At 33.5% G+C, this 13,080-nt stretch overlaps 1 protein-coding gene across 1 annotated transcript in view; it reads right to left on the minus strand.

Moving 5' to 3' along the window:
* Window positions 1-13,080, minus strand: part of KLHL1 (kelch like family member 1) — a 548,398-nt gene that overhangs the window by 312,721 nt on the left and 222,597 nt on the right. Inside the window, exon 3 of the mRNA XM_004012176.6 lies at window positions 7,417-7,553. Within this exon, the coding sequence (XP_004012225.1) occupies window positions 7,417-7,553 (137 nt within the window). The remainder of the gene's footprint in view (window positions 1-7,416; window positions 7,554-13,080) is intronic.

Genomic DNA, 13,080 nt, shown 5'->3' on the forward strand with positions numbered 1-13,080 from the left:
TTTAATGGCAGATTATGCCAGAGATTTGAAAAAAAACATAAAACATTTGAAAAACATCATGTACAGTCGTCATTATTGAGTGCATTCAATATGCTAAGTGTTATGATAAACTTATTTTATTTTATTAGTTTATTTATTTCTTACAAGAATCCTCTCAGACATCATCATTTTTCCCTTCTTATAGTTGAGTTATTTTAAGACTCTATGAAGTTAAGAAATTTGACTAATATCCTTAACTGTACAATGGGGGAGACCAAAGGCTATAATCTAAAATTTTAAGGGGGAGTAAGCGATAGGCAGTGCTAATTAGAATAAATGCCCAACAATCTAATGAACATTGGATTGCCCACATCATGATGAATCTTGGTAGAAATGGTCCTAGGTAAAGACAAGCTCAGTTATTTCTGACATTAAATTCAACATATTACACTATATGGAGCCACTGCCCTTCAAATACAACAGAATCAAGGGTACAAATATTTGGGGATTAGAGTGAAGGTAAAATAATTCTGAGAAAATTTAACCAAATATAATGTTAATGGTATAAAAATACATAGCATGGACACTGCCCAGTTGGTATAGTGGCTTATGATTCAGTTCATACCTTCCCAATATCCAAAGCAGAGGAAAATGTAGAGAATTATAAAACTGAAAACAACAGTAAAAATCAAAGCAGGTATTTTTTAAAGAAAATTAAAGCTGATTACAAGACTAGACGTGAGAGATTTCCCCTATTTAGAAATTCAGAAATTAAATGTGAGTTACAGTACAGAAGAGACAAAACCTTTCCTGTCTAGCTGGTAAATATTGAATTTCATATTGCCTTTTCATTTTTAGTCTATTTATGGAATCCCATAGCATAAAGCAAAAGTGTGTTTCAATAATAGCAACCAAAATTACACAATATATATAAACTATGCATCGTTTTAAATTATCTATTTGATACAATAGTGTTCCCCCAATTAATTTCATATTATTTAGTGTTGCATGAATGCACAGATGTGCACACATACACACACACACACACACACATACAAAATTTCCTGGTAACATAGTGGAAAGGTAGGAGTATGATGGCAATACACAACTGATCTATTTTGCTGTTTTTACTTTTTTCTTACTGATTTCTATAGGTTATTTCAAAATCTTATGATAATTATTCTCAATATTTTTAACGAATTGGTAATAGCAATATATAAAACCAGTCTTTTAAGGCTCAATTTCTTAAAATGGGAAGATAATTTTCTCATAAAGCAAAAGCCATAAGTTTAAAAATAATATTGCATATTCATACCACTTGAATTAAACCAGTAATAAAAATAAGACAATAATTTTACCATAAAAATTCAGAAGGGAATTTAGAATATTTAGCCCAGGCTGTGTATATTGATGTATATCTTTTAATATTAAGGCAGAACATTAAACTTGTTAGCTCCTGTGTATGTATATTTTCATACCATTCATGGTATTTTATTCAAATGTTTGGTACTAAGCAGAAACTATCCTACCATTCCTTAGCATGCACTAAGGCTTTAATTAACTTCAATGGCACACAAACCTTTTTTGTTGTCTTTTAAGGAAGTTAACTCTTCAATATGATTAAAATTTTGCCATTTGGCAGTTTAATTTTCTGCCCTTCTTTTTAATATCACTACTAGATGGACAGTTTCCTTTATTTAAACCTTGTCCTTATCAGTTCTCTACAGGACCTGATACTTTGTTAGTAACCCTGCAATCCAATCCACCTATATTTGTTGAAAATTTATTTTCTTATGCATCAATGAACACAGTATATTTTCAAGTATGTCAGGATAAACTGGAAGGATATTTCTTTTTTTTTTTAATTTTAGTTTTTTATTTTTTAAATTTTAAAATCTTTAATTCTTACATGCATTTCTATCAGTCTGATGGCAACTTTAAACTACAGTGAATCCCAAAGCATCCTTTTCAAATATATTAAACTTCCTGTTTCATATTCACAATGTGATCATTTATTTCTGGCTAAAATTGATATTCACACAATCAGTATAGTAACCTTCAAAATCGCTTTACACCATTCTCTAATGAGGAAACACTAGGCTGTGTATATTGAAAAGTATGTTTATAGTGAAAATTAGCTATTTGAAACTCAAAATTGGAAAGACCCTTAAAAAGTAGAGAATGTGTATAAATCAGTATATTGTCTTCCAGAACTCATCATAGGGCACGGCACATAGTGGGCCTTATAGTAAAAATTCAGAGGCATTCAGTTCATTCACAAGGCAAGAACTGTCAGGCATTCATGTGCTGAAGCTGTCAGGTATCACGGGTTCCTGCAGGGAACCACCACTAGTTTGGGAGGAAGTATGACTCAAGCCTGCACTGAGCCATTGTCTAGTTATCTGGGAGTGGATTTAAGCTACCTAAACTATTGTGAGGGCAAGATAGTCACTAGTTAACTAGCACTCTACAAAAGGATATTGTTCAGTAGGGATAATACCATTCAATTTGTGCTTTGACATTTTACTCTAGCAGTAGAGTCAACAGCTGACTATGGATTTTATCAAGTTACTTTAGCTCACTAACTTGGCTGCAGTAATAAATTCAGAGTCTATAAAGAATTGAAAAAAAAAAATAAAAAAAAGCTCTCCCTTAATACTGGGCTTTGCAGGTGATGCTAGTGGTGAAGAAATCTCCTGCTAATGCATGAGACATAAGAGACTTGTGTTCTGATCCCTGGATCAGGAAGATCCCTTGGAGGAGGGCATGACAACTCATTCCAATATTTTTACATGGAAAATTCCTTGGACAGATGAGTCTAGCAGGATATAGTCCATGGGTTAGCAGAGTTGGACACAACTAAGGTGATTTATGATGCATGCATGCATCCCTTAATATTAATTCAAAGGAGACCAACAAATTTCTGATCTATGTTATGATGATTTTGTCAATGCTTAAGATAGCAAATATGTAATCCTCAAAAAATTTGTTCTGTTGCCTCTGCTTTGTATCACATTCTTAGCTATAGAAAAATTAGTGAAATTCATAACGCTCAAGAAAGAATTTCTACAGTTCTATAGATCTCTAAGTTTCTAAGGAATTTGAAAGTACGATAATGAGAAAATATAAATATACGTTTTGTTCTCTGATATCATCCTTTGAAAGACATTCTATACAATAGTTTCAGAACAGCCTTGACTTCATTTTCCCAAACCATAGGCTTTACTGTAGATTAAACAAGTAATACCCCATATCTCTTTTCTAGATGAGTACAAGTATAGAATGAAAGCTCCATTACATGAGGGAACATGTTTAATTTTTTTTTTATATTCATTTGATGCTATACAACTGAGAATGCCAGTAAGCGAATGGTGATACACAGATCTTACCAGTTTCAAGAACAAAAGTAAAGACCTGCTTCACTCCAATAAATGTATCAGTTACCAAACTTGTTTAAAGGTTTATATCATTTTAGTGTTTCAACTTATGTTTCATTTTGTAGTCCCTAATGTGACCATCTTCAGACAATAAGTGCTCAAATATTTTTAACCAAGTTATCATTTGATTTTGAAAAACATATATTATTAGCTTGCAGAATTACATACTCTCTGGATTTAATTAAATATTCAAAATTTAAATTTAAGACACTGCTTAAAGGGCATTTATAACATACACAGTTACTAAATAGTCTTTTGTTCTGTATAAATGACTAAGATCACACTCATATTTCCTAATTTTAAAAAATAAATAAAATTCAATAGAAAGTTTTAAAAAGAAGAAATCAAAGTTAATCAAGAATTTAGAAAGGCAACAGGAAGTCTCTTGTTAGGTATATAATTATTTCTAACACTGATATAAATTTCATTTCCTTTTTATTCCTGAACTATTATAGATGTTTAAAAAATAACCTTATTGTGAATTTTATTTTAAGTAGCTAGTTTTGATACTGTAATAATTAGTTGTTATTTTTATAATTTATATCTTTACCTTTCATATTTTCAACAGCATTTTCTTTAATGTCAACACAAAGACTTATTGGCTTTTTTATTCTATCTTACATATTGCTAGTATTAACCTTTATATTATTATATATTTTCCCTTTAGAATAAAATTCTAATTTCATTTGAGCTATTATCCAGCATTCACTTATTTATTTATCCAGGTCACTCTTTCTAATCACTAGGGGAAAAGAAAAATCTCTAAATATTTGCTTTGGTTCTTAATGAAACACTACCACACTCCTGATCCCATTCCTTCTTATTCTAATTTGATGGAGTCGGAAAAAAGAAAGGTAAATAGAGAGAATGTCTTCTACTTCTTACAAATTTTACCACATGAATTCTTTAAAGAATGCTTCCTCTTTGTTCAAGTCAAAAATTATTGAACTCTATAATCATTGAAGCTTATCTCAGTTAATTCTTCCAAGGAAGTTTACCTATTCACTCATAAATTTTTAATGAGATTATACAAATAGCTATATACAGTTCTTTCAAACCTTAAAGACTCTCAAGACTCAAGGAAATTTTATCTGTTTAAATCATTTTAAGGTACTTTTATCCATCTCTACTAGATGCAGAACTAGACAGCTGATAATTAACTGTCAATTCTTGAGACAGTTGAACCTCCTTAGTTTTTCTGAGGCTGCCCAAACTTCAGAATTCAAGAAAATATTACCAATTGGATGACCCTTTAAGGATCTCACTGCTCATTCATTATTTCTCCTTTTCTGAGATGCGTTCATTTTTAGCCTTCTACAAAGGAAAGCCTTAGAGATCAGCTAGTTGGCTAGCTAAATAGACACAAACACAGATACCTCTCAGTCTTTTCTGTATCATTATTTACTTGATCTCTACTGTTGTTATAATTTCTTATATTGTATATATATTTTTAAAAAATGTACACACTTTCTATTATGACTAACTCCCAATATTGCACAATATTATAACGCAAATTATTAGCTCATCTAGCACATTTCTATAACAACTGGAAATTTATTAACCATGAGGTAGGTATGGATATATTAATATGAGCAAAGGCCAGAGTGGCAGAGGTAACCAAAAGGCAGCTTTGTATCTGGTCTGCCTTCTACAAAGCAGTGCCAAATCCAGGTCATTCATCAGGAAGCTTTGAAACACCTTCCAACTTTCTGTTGCACAATGATAAGTGTCTTTTGACCTAGTTTTTCACTTGAGGAATGCAAGGCTGCCAAGAGCCATAGAGGCTGTAAGTGTTGGATCTATGTCTTTGTGTTTGTAGAAGGATTCCTAAAATGCTAGCTTCATGATTCTTCTCTTTCTAGGAAACAGTAGTGTGATTATGTTATTTATCTCTTGTTTGGAAAGTCAGAAATATTTTGTATCATTATATCAAACTGCTTGCAATTTGAAATCAAAAAAGATGGTCTTAAAGTCCCCTCAGCTTTACTAAAATTTAGACAGGCTACTTCTTGACTCGAGGCCTTTGATCTCCCTTTTCTTGGAGCATTTGCTTTAGAAAACTTGTAATTATAAATCTTCCTCTACCCCTTTGAGATGCAAATTATTAAAAAGAAAAAAATAAACTGGCTTCTTGCCAGTTATACAACAGGAAGATTTTTCTCAAGGACCTGAAAGCCATCTCTTTGAAAATACAACATCAAGGGAAATAGCACTTGCATATCTCTATTTTCGAAATGGAAAGAGCAGAATTTGAGTGGGCACCTTGCTTCAAGTTGTGAAACTACCTTCTGTTACAAAGACGAAAAAGTTTACTTTTCCTCTAGGTAAAGTCAATAAGCAATGGCCTGTGTTCTCTTTTAGCCCAGAACTTAAAAATACTCCCCTAACCCTTTGTTTCAGCAAAATTAAGTCTGAATTCTTATCTCACTCCCCTGTTGCAACAGCCTTGAAAACAGATGTGCTTACCTGATTAACTTTGTCCATTGCAATATTTCCTTTGACAAAATGTAATTTAAAAGTTACTGAGGCTGGAAAATGTTTAAGTCTTTCCATCACATTGCTGCCTTGAGATTCAAGTACCTGGAACATGTGTATTTTTCTTTCCAAAGTGGTTTCTTTTACTGAGTAAGTATAACATTAATGTAGTAAACTTCTCTTTGTGAGAAGCTAAATTCTCTAAGAGAACAGATTCTTACTAGTTCCATAGCGTCTGGTTCTAGTGGCTAATCTTCATAATGTAGTGGTTTATTCACTAAATCGTGTGTGACTCTTTTGTAGCACCATGGACTGTAGCCCGCCAAGCTCTTCTGTCCATGGGATTTCCCGGGTAAGATTACTGGAATGGATTGCCATTTCCTTCTCTGGGGATTTTCCTGACCCAGAGATCAAGTTTGTATTGTTGGCGAATTCTTTGCCAATGAGCCACCAGGAAAGTCTGATCTTCACAACGCCATTTCTCATTTCCCTGTAACCAGAAGTACTGCAAAAATACAGCTCCTTAAATTAGGGTCTTGCTGCTTTGGTAATCAGGCTTGAACTTCTCTTTCTTTCTTCATTTCACACTATGATCAAGAGTTAGGGCAAAATGAACTACCTGTTACTTCTAAAAATATTACACCAATCCATACTATTTGCCTTTGCTTCTATCACAAGATTTTAATATAATGTATCTCCTTCTCTTACTAACCTTGAAAGTTATTAAAATGTTTTAAACAAATGTGAGTCATAATAATGCTCTAAATAGCAGGTTTTATGCCCTCTAATTTCCTATTAACATTTGAAATTCTATCATATTTATCCCTTGCCTAACTTTTTGACTCCACTTGGACTCTGAGCTTCTGGAGGGCAAAGACATGGTTTATTCATTAGTTTATTCCCCAGAGGCACAGCTAATACTTGTACATTGAGTAGCATGTAACAGTTATTTGCTAAATTATTTGTGCTAAATATAATATGGTGCAAAGGCCAACAAAAGAACATAATAGATCAGAAAAAAGAAAAAAATGCTTAAAAATTAGCCATTTTCACAATTCTGTCTTCATTTTCCTTTTTAAGCTAAGTTTGTCAAGTCCACATTAAATTGTCTGTGAAGGTTTTAATACTGAAATAAACATGTTACAAGGATAAAATAATTATTTGAACCCATAATTTCCTAAAAGAAAGAAATTATAGCTTTTCTTCCTAATGCTCTGTTTGAACATAAACAAACTCATATTTAATAATTAACGATCTTTTTCCTGTCTTCCAAACTCATTCCATTGACTATTATTATAAACCAGTTTAAATTATTTGTGGAAGGGAGTAGAGAATTTATATATAATTTACATTGGTGATTTTGTTGACAAAGAAAAATGTGGTCTGATTTTTCTCTGTTAGTGTCTCAACTGAGAAAAGAAGACTGATACAAGCTAAGCAGTTTTTCTTTTTTAGTTTTAAAACATATATTAAAGTTCTAAAATTCACAAGATATTAACATAAAATTCTAATCCTTTTACTGTACCTGTATATGCAAACTGGACAAGGTCCCAGAGAGCATTGGGGTCTATGCCTTCCATCTTGATCTCCTCTTGTTTGGCTTCACAAACATCACTTGTAAACATGGCAGCAAAATAGTCAGAGACTGAGCTCAGAACAAGCCTGAAAGAGTCACAGGATCTTATTTAGGCCATAAATGTGTCAACAAGAATGCAATGAAGGACACTATCTGTCTATTCATCCATCCATCCATCTGCCTATCATCCATCCATTATGTATATATACATATGTATGCATCTGTCTATTTATTGCCTTATGAAGTGTACTTTAAAAAACTGATTTAGAAAATTCTGCTCCAACCTTTGGTCACAGAGTAGTGTCTTACATTTTCTTCCATATTTTTTTTTCTTTCAAATTTAAGTCATTCACCCTTTCGGATAGGATTCCAATTTTATTTTTCTCTATATACTTGTCCACGTTCCATGAAATTACTAAAGAATTTCATTTGTCCCCGTGAATTAATAGTGCCAACTATATTTTAAATTCAAGTCCTGAATGTATTGTGATCTGTCGCTGACTTTTTTCCCCTTATTTTCCTGTCCTTGTGCTAATACAATACATTATAGAAAAAAAGCTATGATTCTAAATAGTATTTATAAGCAGTGAAACAAATCCTCCCTTTTTATTTTTACTTTCATTTAACTATTAGTGGCGTTTTACTCTTCATATAAATTTAATGCAATCTCTTCAAACAAATTAAATGGAATTTTAATTAAAATGCATTGAATTTCTACTCTTTGCAATCCCATGAATTGCAGCACGCCAGGCCTCCCTGTCCGTCACCAACTCCCAGAGTTCACCCAAACTCATGTCCATCGAGTCGATGATGCCATCCAGCCATCTCATCCTCTGTTGTCCCCTTCTCCTCCTGCCCCTAAATCCCTCCCAGCATCAGAGTCTTTTCCAATGAGTCAACTCTTTGCATGAAGTGGCCAAAGTACTGGAGTTTCAGCTTTAGCATCAGTCCTTCCAATGAACACCCAGGACTGATTTCCTTTAGAATGGACTGTTTGGATCTCCTTGCAGTCCAAGGGACTCTCAAGAGTCTTTTCCAACACCACAGTTCAAAAGCATCAGTTCTTCGGCACTCAGCTTTCCTCACAGTCCAACTCTCACATCCATACATGACCACTGGAAAAACCATAGCCTTGACTAGACTAGACATTACTTTGTTGGCAATGATTTTGAATATGCTGTCTATGTTGGTCATAACTTTCCTTCATAGGAGTAAGCGTCTTTTAATTTCACAGCTGAAATTACCATCTGCAGTGATTTTGGAGCCCCCAAAAATAAAGTCTGACACTGTTTCCACTGTTTCCCCATCTATTTCCCATAACACTTTCACTCAGCCCAATTGCTGAGCTGGCTGTCATAATATAATTAACTTTTCAACTCACATTACCCTCTGAAGGTGCCTTTTGAGTTGATCCCAAATTTAAAAAAAAAAAAAATCTTTGTTTCAAAGTGTTGTCTTCTCTTATTCTCTGCAATAACAATGAATCATTTCTTGATTGGATTGTGACATGAGTTGAAAAGTTAATTATATTATGACAACCAGCTCAGCAATTGGACTGAGTGAAAGTGTTTGCTGTTCACTTAAGTTCTGATCTTTGCAATCCCATAGACTGAAGCTTGCCAAGCTTCTCTGTCCATCAAATTCTCCAGGCAAGAACACTGGTGTGGGGAGTCATTTCCTTCTCAGGGAGTCTTCCCTACCCAGGGATTGAACTCAGTTCTCCTGCACTACAGGCAGACTTTTTACCATTTGAGCCACTTGGAATTCCCTGGTTACACCACAAAGAAGCTCCAAAGCATTTCCGAAAGTCAAACTTGCACCAAAAAAAAAAAAAAAAAAAAAAGTCATGGTCACTGTTTGCTGCTGGTCTGATCCACTACAGCTTTCTGAATCTTAGTGAAACTATTACATTTGACAAGTATGCTCAGAAAATTGATGAGATGCACTGAAAACTGTAATAGCTACAGTTGGCATTGGTTAACAGAAAGGGCCTGATTCATCTCCAAAACAATGCCTGACTGCATGTCACACAATCAAGCTTTAAAATTGAAGAAATTGAGCTATGAAGTTTTGCCTCATCAGCCATATTCATCTGACCTCTCTCACCAATCAACTACCATTTCTGCAAGCATCTGGACAACTTTTTGCAGGTAAAATGCTTCCAAACCAGCAGGGGGCATAAAATACTTTGCAAGAGTTTGTGGAATCCTGAAGCATGGATTTTTACCCTACAGGGATAAACAAACATCTCTCATTGACAAAAATGTGTTGATTGTAATGGTTCTTATTTTGATTAATAAAGATGTGTTTAAGCCTAGTTATATTGATTTATCATTCCCTGCATTTCCTTTTGTACCAACCTAATGTTTCATGAACATTGCAAGAACCTTGCAACAGCAAAATTTTTCTTAGTCCAACTCCTTACTTTCTTCTTGCTCAGTCAAGAATCATTTTAAAGCATATATGAAAGTGAACGTGAAAGTCACTCAGTTGTGTCCGACTCTTTGTGACCCCATGGACTGTACAATTTGTGGAATTCACCAGGCCAAAATACTGGGGTGGGTAGCCTTTCCCTTCTCCAGGGAATCTGCCCAACCCAGGGATTGAACCCAGGTTTCCTGCATTGCAGGTGGGTTCTTTATCAGCTGAGCCATGAGGGAAGCTAAGAATACTGGGATGGGTAGCCTGTCCGTTCTCCAGTTGATCTTCCCAATGCCAAAATCAAATTGGGGTCTCCTTCACTGTAGGTGGATTCTTTACTAACTGACCTATCAGGGAAGCCCAAAGAATATATGTGTGAAAGTAAAAATGACTCAATTTTGTTCTAAAGAAAGATAAAGATACTGAAGGATATCAATACCTTTCAAGTGAAAGAAACTTCTTTAGTTGTTCTTGTAAAGAATGTCTAATGATAATAAATTCTGCCAGTTTTCATTTATATAAAAATATCTTAATTTAGCTGCATTGAAAATATAGTTATTTCACTTGATATAGAATTCTAGATTGAGAAAAAAATATTTTGAGCTAGAAAACTAATATTCTATTATAATCAAGACTCTATTGTTTCTAATAGAAATTATTTTTCATTCTTATAATTGTTTCCCTGTTTTACTATGTCCTTTATCTCTAATTGTTTTAGTTTTCTTCAGTTTATTTTAAGATTTAGAGTTGGCCTATTATGGCTTAAGTTATATAGATGTGGTTACTTTGTTATTCTTCTCACCATTTTCTGTGCTTCCTGGAGAGGTGGATGGATCTTTTTCATCAAATTTAGAAAATTATCTGTTAATTGTACCTCATTTTTTCACCCAATTAGTCTTCTAACTCTTTTTTGGGCTTTAATTCTATGTATGTTCTGATAATTGAGAGTACCTTACATGTTGTTGAGTGAGCTCAGTTTACACTCAATCTTTCTTTTGCTTTGTGTTTTATTGCAGAAGACTTCTAGTGAGTCAACATTTTTTCCAAATTTCTGTTAGTATCAACTTACACTATTTATCATATTTATCTTTTTCTATAGATATTTTCAGAGAAGGCAAGGCAGCCCACTCCAGTACTCTTGCTTGAAAAATCAAATGGGCGAAGGTGCCTGTTGGGCTACAGTCCATGGGGTCGCGAAGAGTTGGACACGACTGAGCAACTTCACTTTCACTTTTCACTTTCATGCACTGGAGAAGGAAATGGCACCCCACTCCAGTGTTCTTGCCTGGAGAATTCCAGGGACGGGGGAGCCTGGTGTGTTGCCATCTATGGGGTCACACAGAGTCAGAACGACTGAAGTGACCTAGCAGCAGCAGCCGTATAGATATTTTAAATTATCTTTCATACTTGCTTTAATGGCCTTGTTTTCAGGTTGAGTTGACTGATTTTGCTCTTGACTGTAGATTTACATTCTCCAGGCTTTCTCCCATGTATCATTAAGTCTTACTTGTAAAATGGACATTATGGTCAACTCACACCATTAAAATAAAAGTAGAAGCTAAGAAGAGAATATTACTTTAGTTTTTATTTATTTTTAATTTTTATTGTTTTGCCACAACTTTTTGATAGCTTTAAAAACATGCAGCTATTTCAATTTTCTGATGATTTATTGTTGTTTTAATGATTGTTAAGATTTTTGTATATTTTAAAATCCTAAGTAGGAATATATTTTAAGATGAATGAGTAAAATATTTGACAACATGTTATGAATAGAGAATTGTTAAAAAAAATTGATACCTGAATTGTAGTTAAGATGTGTTTTAATCAGTTGTCTGAATTATTTCTGAAGCTCTTCTGTTTAAATAGGATTGAAAGTAGTGGTATCAGTATAGCTTTATGATTTATAGTGTTTATGATTCATAAGTTTATGACTTTTTTCAACTGGAAAAAAGCCTTAGTACATACTTCATGAATTTAGGCATGTGATTCATGATTTTAGCTATTAATATTAATAGCCTAATTGGTAACATGTTAGATATATTTAAAGTTATCAGTTTTCTTAATGGACAGTTAGTACTTAAACATGTCAACTCTTTATATTCCCATAGGTGACAAAATAATTGAGGTACAGATAGCTTTAAATATTTGTTATACACTGATTAGATAAATCAGTGTTAATCAGTTTTATCAAAATAACTAAATATAACTGAAAACCAAAGTAAATTATCATAAGCCACAGATATATATATGTACATTTTTTTTTTTTTTTGGAGCAAAAGAAATATACTGACATAAAGTTAGCCAGTTAACCAGTTTAAGTATATAAGGGCTTTATTTGCAACCAGGCAACATCCATGTAGAGGAAAATATTACAAAACCTACAGAATTTATCTTAAATAATGATATGAAATCTTCTCCATCAGCTATAAAATACAAAATACTGCTAACTCAGTAAGAGAAGTACAGAAAAGTTTATACTGCATTTAGATTTAGTGGCACATAAAATTTGAATTAGATGTTAAAAGAGGAGTGCAATGCATAACAGAGAGTAATATCTTCATAGGTGAGTATATAGCTTCTATTAATGCAAGAGAAGCAGAAGCAAAAACTGCATAAATAAGTGAATGCTTGCAGTCACTCTGGAAAAGTCTCTTATTGAGGTTACTACAAATTTATTTCCTTACAAAGCTATTAAACCTGTCTAAGTCCTACTCCAGGTTATTTTGGAGTTTGACGCTGTGGACTTCCCACGCCTTCTCTAAATCCCACTTTAGCTAAGGCAGTGCAGACTTCCTTAGCCTGGTTTTCCTCAAATTCTTTGACTTTTCTTACTCTTACTTCTTGACCCTTTCACTGCCTCCAGGTTTGTGTGTGTGTGTGTGTGTGTGTGTGTGTCTAAATTTTGGCCTTAACACTCACTGTTTCAGAACCATGTTTGAGCATGGCCTTAATTATAACATTTATTGTGGTTTTAATCTAGCAACTTATCTAGAATGCCTGTAGAAACTGCTCACTAGATATCCCAGTAGCATTCTGGTATGCTCTCAACTAAACTCAGAGTATTCACTTGGAGGGCTCTTTTATTTTTACTTCCCTAATTCTACTTGGTGTATCACAAATATATTGAATTTTCACAGTATTATGAAGTCATCACTTATGTCTTCTGGCGTTGTTGTCTGTATAAATATGACA

This window comes from Ovis aries, chromosome 10, assembly GCF_016772045.2.
Source record: "Ovis aries strain OAR_USU_Benz2616 breed Rambouillet chromosome 10, ARS-UI_Ramb_v3.0, whole genome shotgun sequence".
NCBI lineage: Eukaryota > Metazoa > Chordata > Mammalia > Artiodactyla > Bovidae > Ovis > Ovis aries.